Raw genomic sequence first — 15,325 nt, 5'->3', positions numbered from 1 at the left:
ATACAGTTTTGATGGAATTTATGTAAAATACATCATTTTTAAATTTTATTTTGTGTTGCCTAATTCCAAAGAAGAATCAAGAATTACTTTTTTTCCTACAAATCAAAATTTTTCACTTAGTAGGCTAATTTAAAGAAAGACACACTTTTATCCCATGATTCCCATTTAGCCAAATAGACTTTGTGACACCTGATCAGCATAGCCATGGGGAGACTGAGCGGCTGTGGCTGCCGCCTCTGAAACTCAATAAATAAAAAGCTGGCCGTAACCTGTAAGTCTGTAAGTCTGGTGCCTTTGAAATCATTACATTCATTAAATACTCCTGCATTTATTTATTGCTTGCCTTTCATCATGAAATCAGAAAATGTCCCTTTTCAAAGCAATATGCATGAACCTGAGAGTGTGAGCAATCAATCTCAGGCAGCATTCTTATGCATAGCTGTAAAGTTGTAATTAACATACTAGGTTGACATTGGGATTACTGTGGTGCTTACCTGCTCCAACAACTTTGTCAATGGATATGTTGGTGGCATCCAATTCCTTAGCAAACTCATGAACTGCTTGGGTAGGGTCCTCATATGTGTGTGGGTCAACATAAGTCCTGAGACCTGGAAGTTTTACTGTTTAAAGAAAGGAAGAAAGGCATTACTGTAGCTAGATGTATAAAACCTTTACTGAGAAAGTTTTATGATAACATTATTAGTTTCAAAAAATTCCCATGACATTAAACTGCATCAACCTTTGGTTTATTCACAGAAATTATCAGACAGAAAAGTTAGAGTAAATAAGTTGAACAATTTAAGAAAAAAATTTCCTTGTAATGAAACAGAGAGAGGAGTTCTGTCTTTAAAATCAGTAGAAGGAAAAGGGGAGAAGGCAATGGCAACCCACTCCAGTACTCTTGCCTGGAAAATCCCATGGGCGGAGGAGCCTGGTGGGCTGCAGTCCATAGAGTCGCTAAGAGTTGGACACGACTGAGCGACTTCACTTTTTTCATTTTCATGCACTGGAGAAGGAAATGGCAACCCGCTCCAGCATTCTTGCCTGGAGAATCCCAGGGACGACGGAGCCTGGTGGGCTGCCGTCTATGGGGTCGCACAGAGTCGGACATGACTGAAGCAACTTAGCAGCAGCAGCAGTAGCAGCAGAAGGAAAATGAGGGGGTTCTTAAGAAGAGAAGAATGGTTCAGAATTGAGTCTGCCCAGCAATGACTACCTGTAACAAGAGTGAGTGAATGCCTTCACACTATCACACATGTGTGATTCAACAAAGTGAAATAACCAAATATTTATTATAGTGTCACATGTGACAATAAAGGAAAGTTTGTGAAATACTTTCATAAGGTGGGATAGCTGCTGTAATTATAGATAAATTAATTAGAGGATATAAAACAACATGTTTTTTGTCTGACACTGTTCTGCTTTTATTAACAATCATTCAAAATTCTCCACTTCAATTATAGATCTAAATTAAACTGTGAGTATGTGTATATATGGGCTTCCTTGGTGGTTCAACAGTAAAGAATCCACTTGCCAATGCAGGAGACACAGAAGATCATGGGTTCAATCACTGAGTGGAGAAGATCCCTGGAAGAAGAAATGTCAACCCACTCTAGTACTGTTGCCTGGAAAATCCCGTGGATGGAGGAGCCTGGTAGGCTGCAGTCCATGGGGTCGGGAAGAGTCGGACACGACTGAGCGACTTCACTTTCACTTTTCATTTTCATGCATTGGAGAAGGAAATGGCAAGCCACTCCAGTGTTCTTGCCTGGAGAATCCCAGGGACAGGGGAGCCTGGTGGGCTGCCATCTATGGAGTCCCACAGAGTTGGACACGACTGAAGCGACTTAGCAGCAGCAGCAACTGAAATCTTACTGTGTGGAGCTTTTCAACATGTGTCCATGCTAAGTCACTTCAGTTGTGTCCGATTCTTTGTGACCCTACGGATCATAGCCCAGCTGGCTCCTCTATCCATGGGGTTCTCCAAGCAAGAACACTGGAGTGGGTTGCCACACCCTCCTCAAGGGGATCTTCTTGACCCAGGAATCAAACCCACATTTCTGCTACTGCTACTGATGCTAAGTCGCTTCAGTCGTGTCCAACTCTGTGCAACCCCATAGACAGCAGCCCACCAGGCTCCCCCATCCCTGGGATTCTCCAGGCAAGAATACTGGAGTGGGTTGCCATTTCCTTCTCCAATGTATGAAGGTGAAAAGTGAAAGTGAAGTCACTCAGTCCTGTCTGACTCTGAGTGACCCCATGGACTGCAGCCTACCGGGCTCCTCCGTCCATGGGATTTTCCAGGCAAGAGTACTGGAGTAGGGTGCCATCCCCTTCTCCCACCCACATCTCTAAAGTTTCCTTAATTGGCAGGTGGATTCTTTACCACTAGGGTCACCTGGGAAGGTGACCACCCAGCTTTTCAATATAGTTAAAGGCAATACAATTATTATCTATAAGTTTAATAATGGTGCCAAAGAGCTAAATTCCCAACATAAATCATACTTATAGCTTAGCAAATATAAACTTTCTTCATAGTTTATTTAATCATTCTGAAGGTAGAAAATATTCACAATGTTCCAAATTAAAATTGCACAGACAAAAAATATATGTAAAGTTTAAAAATATAATAAAATTAAAAAAAAAAAGATATAGGGGAATCATTTTGAATTTGATTTAATTTTAATGAAATTTCTATCATTTAGAAAAATAATTCACATTATAAACAATTTGGAATGTTCAAGACACTTTCTCTGAAAACTTTCTCTAAAAAGGAAACCTAAAATCTATTAAAGTACATAACACTAATGCTTTAACATTAAATAATAATATAATAAACTCCTACACTTTATGCACCAATATAACTGATTTTGATTTTAATTTTAGTAACATTAGTAAAATTATTTTAGCTAGGAAAGTGGACACCTAATAGTGATATATTTTTTTTATCACACTATATTATTGAAGGATTTTTTTTAATATCCTAAATTAGCAAATAAAATCAGACATTGTCTTTTCTTATACCACTTTTTAATAGAAAAATCTTAATGGCAAAATCACACCTGAACATTCTGGAATTTCTGAAGGTGTCTTTGAGTCAGTTTGGTAGTTCACATGAAACAGGTGTAGGGACTGTCATGAGAGCAATTGTTCCAGAGAGCCTTCAGCACAATGGCCATTCAGCCAATGAGTCCAGGATTTCAGAATTTAGATTAAGAAATGGTTAGTTTGCTAATCTACAGGATGACTCTGTGAATGCCATGTTACATCACATAATAATTTATGTTCCTGGGAAACCTGCATAGACGTTTTGAGTAAAGAGCCGCTTCTTCAGAAGCTGTTGAGGCAGCAGAACAGGTATGAAAGGTGAGGGAGCACATGGAGAATTGAGGAGAAAATGGGTTAGTGACTCTCCTTCCTCGGCCTGGTGTTGACCCCAACACTGGAAAAAGGCAACCACTCTCCATCCAAGGGCAGAGTGTTGATAATTGAGGTGACACTCATAGCTAGGGAATCAACATTCACAAAAAAGGAGAAGTAGTAAGTTTTTTGCCCTTGCTCTGGGCAAACTGTGAGTGGAGTTGCTTTGAAGTAAGAACTCTACTTTTCTGCAGTACAAAGAACATACTAGGCATAAGAGGAGGAAAGCTCTGAAAAATATGCTTTTCAAGTGCCTAGCATTGACTGCCTGTGACTGTAGCTATTGCCCAGGAAAAGACAGAGCCTATTGCCATTATTAATAGCTTCATGTTAAGAAGGTTATTCACAAATAGAAATATCCTTTGGTTTCCTGGAGACAGAATTTGAGCTCAAAAATGCCCATTTCTTTGGAGCTCACACATCAGCTTGCATGCTTCTGCTGTTATTATAAGCATTATTGCTTCATATAAAAATAGTCACTCTTTAGTACAGTGGTCTACTATTATTTATTATTACACTAGAACTATTTCTATATTATCAATACTAAAACATTTTACTGTAAAACAAGCAAACAGATTTTCTTGCTTTGGGGTAAGGAAAACAGTAAAAGTAACCAAAGATTTAGTAAAAGATGTCAAGAAATGAAGTCTTCTTAGAACCTTTCTGTATAGTCATTTTGGTTACATTTTAAAGACATATCAAATGGAGGCTAGAATATGTGACCATCCCGTTTTGATTTTCCCGCTAGTCATTTCAAGTTTGGGGACTAGTAAAGTAAGAAAATCTGGCATTCCTTTTCAAGAGAAATGGTAGCATTTTTTAAAATTACATGAAAAATATTTTTCTTTCTAGTAAACAGTTACAAATATTCCACTTTGCCGAATTTAAGGAAATCAACTTGGGTGATATTTACTGGCAAAATATGGATATGGGGCTAAGGGATACAAATTGCTGCATATAAATTAGGTAAGCAACAAAAATATATTGTTTAGCATAGAAGTTATAGCCATTTACTCATAGTAACTTTTAATGGCATATGATCTGCAAAAATCCTGAATAACTATGCTGTACATGTGAAACTAATATTGTAAATCAACTATACGTAAATTTAAAGAAGGAATTACACAGAAGATTTTAAAATGAGTTGTTAGGAAGGATGTCTCAAACATTTTAAATAAGCACCAGCTTTAAACAGTCTTGAAAGTGTGCTTTAGAGTTACCATTCCATTCCTGTCAACCCTAGAGAGTATCCATATTACTAAATAATCTAAAAATTAAATAGTCATTCCTGTATAAAATCAATCAAATTCTTCATGATTGATTAAAATCAAGTAAATGGCTTTTCTATCCACATGACATTTAGAGAAACAAAACAAATATAAACACATATACACACATCTCCAAGAAAAATGGCCTGTTCACCGTGGGAGCTCTGGCTGCTGATTTTTAACTGCCATCCCCAGAGGTTCCAGGAATCAGGTGATTCAGGATGCAAGCGCATAATCCCTTCACACCAATAATTAAGGGCAACACACAGAGTAACTGGGCTGTGTCAAGAAAACCAGATAATAAACACATGCACACGTGTTAAGCTGCACTACTTTACAGCTCGTTCTGTGCAAACACAGTAATTTACATTTCCATTTTACCAGCATGAGTTGCCCTAAGGATAGCAAAAAAGTAAAAAGGCCCAGGCAGAGAGGGCAAGGGGACAGGATCTTAGGAGGTGAAACACATTTCTTTCCTTTTGAAGCAATATTATAGGATTTGTAACAAGGCTGGAGGGAATGGTTCATAGCTAGAGCTTTTCAAAGTAATACCAAATAAATGGTTGAAATAAACCAGCTGTAGCATTAAGACACAGAAAGTTTATGACAGGCATATAAGGTACTTTAAAGCTAGGGTAAAACACATTTCGTTTTTGTTTGGCTATCATAAGTATATTGTGTTTGAAGAAAATTAAAGCTTCAGCAAACTCCACCATAAAAACAAACAGCTAAAGCAGATTGGAGTCATAGAGGAACCTGCTTAAAATTGGTGCACAGAAATTTATCAATGCTTCAAGTTTATGAGATTTATAATTCCTATATAAAGAACCAAATCAGTACGGCCTGCTCTAAAGACAGTATTTACATCCATTGTCCAACTCAGATTAAGATGAACTTAATCCACAGGAATGCAACTGTTTTGACTAATTTATGCACGGTGAATGTGATGCAGTGTTTTGTGGGATCATGAAGGAAAAGCTAGATAAATATCCTGTAACTTGTTCATGCACTCTTTTAAAACTTTTGAGTTGCAAACCTAACTACTCCGGATTGAGATATTGATATTATATTATTGATATTGGTTTTTCTGTGAATTATTCTATAATGAGATGGAAAAATCAAACAATGCTCTCTGTGAACTCTGCCTTTCTGTCTATCCTACTTTAACTTACATTTTGGAAAACACTTTTTTTTTTTTTTAATCTACTATATGCTTCCTGCATGGTAACAACAGGTCATCAAGTTTTTACTGCAAAGTTACAACCTTTAGATGGAAGTTCAATGACTAATAGGAAGTATCATGTTGAACTGAAAGCATTTATAGAAGGCAACTGCTGCTGCTGCTAAGTCGCTTCAGTTGTGTCCGACCCTGTGCGACCCCATAGACGGCAGCCCACCAGGCTCCCCCGTCCCTGGGATTCTCCAGGCAAGAACACTGGAGTGGGTTGCCATTTCCTTCTTCAATGCATGAAAGTGAAAAGTGAAAGTGAAGTCACTCAGTCGTGTCCGACTCTTAGCGACCCCATGGACTGCAGCCTACCAGGCTCCTTTGTCCATGGGATTTTCTAGGCAAGAGTACTGGAGTGGGTTGCCATTGCCTTCTCCAATAGAAGGCAACAGTGAATGTCAAAGAAAGTAATGCTTACAAGACTACATTAGTTACAGTGAGATTATTGGAGAACATATAAGAATGAGTATAATCTTTGTACTAATTTCCAGGAGGACGTGCCACTGATTAGTAATCGCCACAATAAACTGAGCCATAGTTTGGAAAAGCAAAACACTTGGAATGATTTGTTTCGCCAGAAGGAAAAAAAAAAGTCTTTTTATTAGCTATAAATACTTTGTTTCTTAAAAGAGTATTTCTTTTAAAGAATATTAAAAATAGACTAAATTGTTTGATATCAAAATAAGAAGGGAAAGCATTGACTTCCTTACCAATTGGATATATCATGTAACTCCAAAGTAAAGTTTATTCTAAAGGCTTTCTCCTGGTTGGTTGACAAAATGGAGTCAGGCATTTCACATAAACAAAGGTTGTTTATATTTACTTGGCAGTTAAGAAAGGAAAAAAGATTCCTATTTAGATTTCAGCAAATAACTAGTAATAAGGAAATTGAAGATACGCTTTGCCTTTCAGCCATGCAGAGCTGACTATAGTTATGTACTTCCCATTATGAGCATTATTTGAATATAAACCACCAGTTGCCCTTCATGTTAGTTTAAGTATGCTGCAATACAGACACGTAAAAATTACTTAATGCAGAGCCGTGGATTCCTTTCTCCATTTGAAATAAATGGAACTTGCTCAACCTTCTGAATTCTCTATGTCAGGGGGAAGTTATCCAGTTTTAAGTCAACAACTGCTAAAACTGAAATGGTAAAACCAAGACACCAAACATGTTTAGAAACTTACAGTGTCCATTCCCAAAATGAAGTCTTTTTTCATCTGCACCATGTTTCGACTTATGATAGCCACAGAACCTAGAGGTGAATCAAAGGAAGAGAACACAGAAAATAAATATACTGAAAACAATGATCTATGTTCAGAATGTGCAAAGCACACACAAAAAAGCATTTTCTATGAACAATTAAATGCTTTAGTGAAAGTTTAATGACTTCATATTTTCTAAATCCTCTAGAGAAAGCTTCTTTCTCTGGGGATCCTGGAAAGCTGCCTAATGAGGAGATATGGAGAGTAGCTTCCCCACTGTGCAGACTCCTTCAGTTCAGGTTTTATAATGGCCCTAGCAAGTGTTTATAGTACTTTTTTAAAAACAACTGCTGTTAGAATGAATGGAGGGTAAAGTTTCCATTGTTAGTGATTAGTGCTGTGCAGTGTAGCCAGTGTTCTGGGTGAGAAAGTGTCAGGGAAATCTGGGGTGTATTTGATGAGAGAAGCGATAATTGGAAAAAGAAAGTAAAAACTAAGAGTGAGGTCAGAAGAGAGAAGAGAAACGGTATGTTTTGGAGAGTGGGGCACGAAATTAATGAAAAAAAGAAACTCGAAACTAAAGGTGGAGAATCAAAAGAAAGGGAGAAAAAAGAAAGATCTAGAATACAAGTGGAGACATTCTTATTCGTTAAAATAACTTATTGACTAAACTCTTCAGAGTTTAGTGGCAATTGAGGGGAACAAGCAATGCAGTAATGAAAGTAAGTTGTAAAACAGACTGTGAACGCACCTCCCAATCAAAACATAGGTGACGACTGTGAGGAGGATAATTGCTACCGCCGCTGAAATGGCAATCATTACCACTTGGCTATTTTCACCAGAGATGGAGAAAGCTGTGAGGTTGGAGAGAAAACAATAAGAAAAAACTAGGCATTGACAGAGCATAACTAAACTTTACCTGAAAAAGTTGATAAATTAAGTCATATTTTTTCTGCTTTTACCTAAAAGATGGCTTGCTGTCTAATACAACGTAAAAAGAATTCTTCATTTAGTGTAAAATGATAGACATTTTGTATAGTTTTACTTGAAGTTTCTGATTAATAAGAATAAATACTCTGTTTTCATGGTATGAAATGCTCACTAGTTGAGCATCTACTGCACGAAACATGCTGAACTGGTTTTCTTTATACTCATTGGCAAGAGGCTCATCAGATAAATAGAAATCATCAGAGAAATACAGGGGATAGTTCAAGTTTCCCAGAATGAAATACAAAAACTTTCTCATTAGTTTGCTTAGTCTCTAACGTCTGTATTTATTTAAAAGATGGTATAATACCTGTCCTATGGACCTCAACACATCTCACCAACAAATTGTTCCTGTCCCTGTATTTCCTACCTTAGTAAATGGCCCATCACTCACTCACTCACCAACACCAGGTATTAGCAAATATTCTCCAGGAGCCAAATCTGGCCTGCCATCAATTTTTGTATAGCTCAGAAACTCAGAACAACTTATATTTTTTAATGGTTGTAACAAATCAAGAGAAGATTTTGTGATATGAGAAAACTATATAAAATTCAAACTTTGGTGTCCATAAATAAAATTGCATTGGAGCATAGCCACATTCATTTATTTGTTCATTGTCTATGGCAGCTTTTATACTAAAATTAGTGAAGTTGTATAGGAGCAACAGAAACTGTATGTACACTAAGCATAAAATATTTATTTTCTAGCCCCTTACAGAAAATGTTTACTGACCCTTGACTAAACCCAGTGCTTCTCTAACTTTGTTATTCATTTGCTATTGTGTCCAACTCTTTGTGACCCCATGGACTGCAGCACACCAGACTTCTCTGTCCTTCACTATCTCCCAGGGTTTGCTCTCTAACTTATTCACATAAATCACTTGAGGATCTTTTGAAGAAAGCAGTTTCAGGTGGTCTGGAGTGGGGACTGAAACTGTGCATATCTTATGAGCTCCCAGTAATGCTGATGTTGCTGATTTTAGACCACAGCATTTTAAGTAACAAAGATGTAGGCCATAAATATAAAGTCACCTGTCTTCTCCCTCTCCTGATTATTCTGCATCCAATTAATCATGAAATTCTTTTAAATATTTTAGTTTCTGTCTTCATTTCTCTTCTGGATAACAATGAAAAAATTCCCAACTGATCTCTATTTGCAGGCCTTGCCTATCTTAGCTGGCCACCGGAGTATTCCTGCTAAACCATGAGTTTGATTATGTCATTCTCATGTATAAAAGTTTTGCAGGGCTCTTTGTCACTTTCTGGATAAAATGTGTGTATTCCATTTAGGATCTGTTCTCTGTCTAAATCTCTAGCCTCATCTGCTAACAAAATCCATAAACATTCTAATCTCCATACTTTCTAAAATATGCACACTTCCTGGAACATTCCCTCTCATAGACTCATACTTTAACATTTATTTTTATATTCATAAATGCTGATTAAACAAATAAATGAGTTGGGTATCAAAAGAAGAGCTTAGAAGAGACGGTTAAGTTATATTATCACCGCTTCAGAAACCAAGGTCACATCTTGAGCCTGATGAAAATCTAAGGCTGGAAGATTTTCTCCAAAATACTTCAATTTAGGGAATAGTTAAATGATGCAAATTAAAAAAAATAACATGGCAGATAGACTATTAGAAGTTTTCTAAACATCTGAAAAAAAAAAGAACTGAGTGTGGTAGGATGGTATACTCATAATATAAACTGTTGCAAGCACTTTATTCTTTACAACCAGAAAACTATTGTTTATACTTCTATGGCAGTCATGGGAGTGCCTGCTAGGATCTCTCTACTGCCAAGCCTGCAGTGGGCAGACAGCCTCCAGCTGCTGCGCCTTCAGTATCCACTGCAGTCACACTCTCCTCAATGACTAACCATGGCAAGGGGACTGGAGCCAGGCTACTTATGCCCCATGCACGACTCCTGCAAAGGGTGATCTTCATTCTGGGGCTCACCATTAGCTTGGTGAGACTCTCGGAGCTGCGTTGCTTTCTGAGGCTCATTATTCTGAACTCGGCTTTCTTTCTGTCTTCATAGATGGCTGACCTACATCTCAGTCTGAGGCTCTGCTTGGCCATATCCGCTCCTCCTGTTTTATTTTTTATCTGTTTCCCTTCCCTTCCCTCCCCAAAGCTCTTGTAATTCTACCTTAGTATCTGCTTTCCAGAAAACCTGAACTGATGCATCCCTATCCGTTGGCTATACATCATGAGTCATTTGTAAAATAACTTAACCTTGTAATTCAATAATGTTCCATGAACATATAATAATTACTTTATCTCATGCTTTGGTAAATTTTATCCAGTTTATAAAATAAAGGTCAGAGAAGCTAGGAGACTAAACATGACAGAAAAAAAGAATTTTCTTTTCATCAAAGACAGGATTAAACTTGACCCCTCTACAATTCCCTCTAGTTCTCAATATAGATAAATTCCAGAGACTATCTAAAAGCACATGACCAAATCAAATTATTTTTGTGCTGGAAATTGGCAAACATTTGAAAGAATAATATTGATTAAATGTGTGTGATAGAGTTGTCTAATAGTTTTATGTGGCATACTGTCAACAATCTATATCTATTATAATTCTTAGAAATTTAGTTTGACTCTGTTTCCCACAGCAAACTGCTTCCCCTGTGTCTAGTCTCTTCCCATTTTTGTCCATCCTACACACGCTGTCCACTGTCTTTCCCTAAGGAAGACTGGTGAGGAGTACATTCTCAAGAGCAGAATGCCCGGCTTTGTACCAATTTGCTATGTGATGTAATATGATTGTTGTAAGGATTAAAGGAGTTAATACAAGTTAAATACTAGAACAGTGCTAAACACATAATAAGGATTTAATAAATCTATTTTTGTTATTTCCTTTTCCTTGTGAAGAACCGGAAAAAGTACTCCATATCTTACAAAATTACATACGACAGTCTAATTTTGATACACAAAGTTCTTTATATAATGGTTCCACTCTACTTTTATCAGGCATTCTTAATAACCCCTAAAAATAGGGTCCAAGACATTAAAGTTGCTGCATATGCATTCATTAGAAACAATGAAAAGGCAGTATGAAGCATTTAGCAGTGCTGACTGAATTGTCCCCAGGCCAATCTTCTTGAATAGTAATATCCAATAAGCTCTTCCAATGCCAAAACTCAGCTTTATCCCATATATGTTTGTTCCACAAATTCCTTGGATGTTCAAATTATGTACTATACATTTAAACAGGACACACACAGTGCCTGCTATACTACTATACCAGGTGATATTTTAAGTACTTTATAAACATCAATTAACTTAATCAATATAAAAACCATATGGAGTCACGACAGTGATCTTTCCCAGTTTTCAGATAGGGAAACTAAGACATTGGAGACTGAAGTGGTGTGTCACGGTCATCCTAATGGGTGTCAGTTTATGCCAGGGTCCCTTTCTTAAGCCTACACTGCGCCTTCCTTTTGTAGTCACAAAGCACACACTCCAGATTCAGTTTCTGCCCACAGGGTTTCTAAAATATTAGACTGTCAGTTTTCTCAAACATGCCACACTGTTCCATGTCTGGACGTCTTGCTTTGGTGGATGCCATCTTTGTTCTATGAAAGTCCTTTTACTCATATATACTCTATAAGTTTTCTGGGGGACTTAGCATAACTTTCTTTCTTTCTTTTCCTTTTTAATGTGCAATAGCAGCACTGGATCAGTACTCCAAAATCTGGAGACTCTAGGCTCATTGACTTTACTTACTAGCTTTGCAATCTCAGGAAGGGAAAAAAAAAAAAAGAACTCTGTGTCCTAGACCACGGATAAAAATAAATAATAGTATCTGAATAGCTTACTGAATGGGATCAGATTACATGTTTATGAGAATACCTTACATACTGTCACAAAAATACATGGGTTCTAGAATCAGACCCATAATTTACCAATTGAGTAACTTTAGAAAACTTACTTAACTTCTCTAAGCCTCAGTTTCCTCTTCTATAAAATGATGATAATAAATGTAAAGCACTGACACATAAATAATGTGTGTTAGTCGCTCAGTCATGTCTGACTTTGTGACCCCATGGACTACAGCCATCCAGGCTCCTTCATTTGTGGAATTCTCCAGGCAAGAATACTGGAGTGGGGTAGCTATTCCCTTCTCCAAGGATCTTCCCAACCCAGGGACTGAACCGGGGTCTGCCACATTGCAGGCAGATTCTTTGACCTAATAGTAAGAAACTTTAAATCACTTAGGAAAATATATGGTTATGGTAAACCAAGATCAAAAAATACTAACTAAATTCCAGATAAAAGTAAACTATGTTCTACTAAGAAATATTTATATGTCTTATGAGTAAAACTTTATAATTAAAAAAATAAAAACTAGAATAATCAATATACTGTTAATTTCAAGCAGGAGGTTTCTTATATCTTCTAAATATCAATCTGTAATAAATAAGAAAAATCCTTAGAGTTCTTATGAAGATATCATTTTGATTTAAAAAATGAAGTGAGAGTTTTCATTCTTTTTCTTTTTTTCCCTAAGAAAAAAGGTAATGTTTAAACCTACATTTACTTATTTTTAAACTCTGGAAGAAATCTATAGTAAAATACTAAGAGTGAACGGATTTAAAAAAAATCAAACTGTGCAATTGAAAGATTTTTATAAATGGAGGAGGGTATTAAAAAATGTTCTCTTTCTCTCTATCTTCTTTTCATCTGATCTATCAATCAATGGAAATATAGCAAATATAAAACTTGTTTGCAAAAGTCCTAAGAATCTCATTTTTAAATGGGATGTTTCTTAAACCTCAGACACTGATGCCTCATTAGAAGATCATGCATAACATGACCACAGCTCTATCTGTGGTAAATTTGGAATCACATTACAATTGTAGAATTTGTGGTTGGTTTTGCAAATTTACTTATCAGACAGGGTTAACTGCTAATTAAGAATGTGTGAGGTTAGACTGGTGTTCCAAACTACGCATTAATATAATACATATTTATCTAATGGTGTTCTGCACCTCCTGCTCCTCAATATGCCTAGTTTGTAACACACTATATAATAAATATTTGATTTTTATAGTTCTGTGATTTGTGATCTCTCTTGTTAAAGCAACTATTCATTTTGGTGTTGTTAATGCCAATAACTATTTAAAAGTTTGAAAAAATTCCATCTACAATCATTTCAAAATGAGGAACTTTCTTTGTGGCACTTAAAATTTATAAAAAGACTTAGAACTGAAAATTTTAAATTGCAATTGTAATTTATTATTGCGGCATCTAAAATTTTAAATTTGTTTTAAACCTCTTCACAGAGATTTGGACATCCACGGTATTTTGCATCCTTGTTTTTATGTCCTCAAAGGATGATTTCTCCGTGTTCATTCCATCACAGGAAGATTAGGTGAGGTCTAACATACAGACTCCATATCTGAGACTTGAATCCTCTTTGCCATCCAAGGGGGATTGGTTCCAGGACCTTCTATAGATACCAAAATTTAAGGATGCTAAAGTCCCTTTTATAAATTGGTGTAGTATTTACATATAACTTAAACACATCCTGCCTTATACATTGAAGCATCTCTAGATTACTAATAATATATAATAAAAATTAATGCAATGTAACTAGTTGCTGGATTGCCATAAATTAAAGTTGTGCTTTTTGGAATTTTCTGGAATTGTTTTGTACATATATATGTGTGTATATATATATATATATATATATGTATATGTATATATAAAAATTTTATTGAAGTACAGTCTAGTGGATTTACAATGCTGTATTAATTAATTTCTGCTGTACAACAAAGTGACAGTTATACATATATATTCTTTTTCAAATTCTTTCCTATTCTATTCCACTATGGTTTTATCACAGGATATTAAATATTGCTGCTGTTATTGTTCAGTTGCTCAGTCTTGTCCAATTTTTTGTGACCCCATGAACTGCAGCAGGCCAGGCTTCCCTGTCCTTCACCATTCCCGGAGCTTGCTCAAGCTCATGTCCACTGCGTTGCTGATGTCATCCAACCATCTCATCCTTTGTCATCCCCCCATCTCATCCTTTATCATCCCTTTCTCCTTGTGCCTTCAATCTTTCCCAGAATCAGGGTCTTTTTCAATGAGTTGGTTCTTCCCATAAGCTGGCCAAAGTGTTGGAGTTCAGCTTCAGCATCAGTCCTTCTAATGAATATTCAGGGTTGAATTCCTTTAGGATTGACTGGTTTGATCTCCTTGCAGTCCATGGGACTCTCAAGAGTCTTCTCCAATACCACAGTTCAAAGGCATCAATTCTTTGGCACTCAGCCTTTTTTATTGTCCCACTCTCACATACATACGTGACTACTGGAAAAACCATAGCTTTGACTATATGGAACTTAGTAGGCAAAGTAATGTCTCTGCTTTTTAATTCACTGTCTAGGTTTCTCATTGCTTTTCTTCCAAAGAGCATCTTTAATTTCATGGTTGCAGTCACTGTCCACAGTGATTTTGGAAACCAAGAAAATAAAGTCTGTCTCTGCTTCCAGTTTTTCCCCGTCTATTTGCCATGAAGTAATGGGACCAGATGCCATGATCTTCGTTTTTTAAATGCTGAGTTTAAGCCAGCATTTTACTTTCTTGTTCATCTTCAGCAAGAGGCTCTTTAATTCCTCTTTGCTTTCTGCCATAAGGGTGGTGTCATTTGCATATCTGAGGTTATTGATATTTCTCCCTTCAACCTTTATTCCAGTTTGTGCTTCATCAAGCCTGGCATTTCACATGATGTACTCTGCATGTAAGTTACATAAGCAGGGTGACAATATACAGCCTTGACTCCTTTCCCAATTTGGAACCAGTCCATTGTTCCATGACTGGTTCTAACTGTTGTTTCTTTCCCAATTTGGAACCAGTCCATTGTTCCATGACTGGTTCTAACTGTTGTTTCTTGACCTGCATACAAATTTCGCAGGAGACAGGTAAGGTGGGCTGGTATTCCAAACTCTTAAAAATTTTTCCACAGTTGTAATGATCTACACTGTCAAAGGCTTTAGTGTAATTAATGACGCAGAAGTAGATGTTATTCTGGAATTCTCTTGTTTTTTCAGTGATCCAAAGGATGTTGTTAATTTGATCTCTGATACTCTGCCTTTTAAAATCCAGTTTGAATATCTGGAAGTTCTTGGTTCACATATTGTTGAAGCTTGAAGGATTTTGAGCATTACTTTTATAGCATGTGAAATAATTGTAATT

At 36.6% G+C, this 15,325-nt stretch overlaps 1 protein-coding gene across 2 annotated transcripts in view; it reads right to left on the bottom strand.

Moving 5' to 3' along the window:
* Positions 1-15,325, bottom strand: part of EPHA3 (EPH receptor A3) — a 406,584-nt gene that overhangs the window by 60,653 nt on the left and 330,606 nt on the right. For both annotated transcript variants that reach the window (XM_061434537.1, XM_061434453.1), the window contains exons 8-10: positions 7,874-7,976; positions 7,105-7,172; positions 495-620 (exon numbers count right to left, since the gene is read on the bottom strand). In XM_061434537.1, coding sequence (XP_061290521.1) covers positions 495-620; positions 7,105-7,172; positions 7,874-7,976 — 297 coding nt within the window. The remainder of the gene's footprint in view (positions 1-494; positions 621-7,104; positions 7,173-7,873; positions 7,977-15,325) is intronic.

Source organism: Bos javanicus, chromosome 1, assembly GCF_032452875.1.
Source record: "Bos javanicus breed banteng chromosome 1, ARS-OSU_banteng_1.0, whole genome shotgun sequence".
Classification (NCBI taxonomy): domain Eukaryota; kingdom Metazoa; phylum Chordata; class Mammalia; order Artiodactyla; family Bovidae; genus Bos; species Bos javanicus.
Note: the sequence above shows the minus strand (reverse complement) of the source record. Positions and strands in the feature narration are given on the sequence as shown.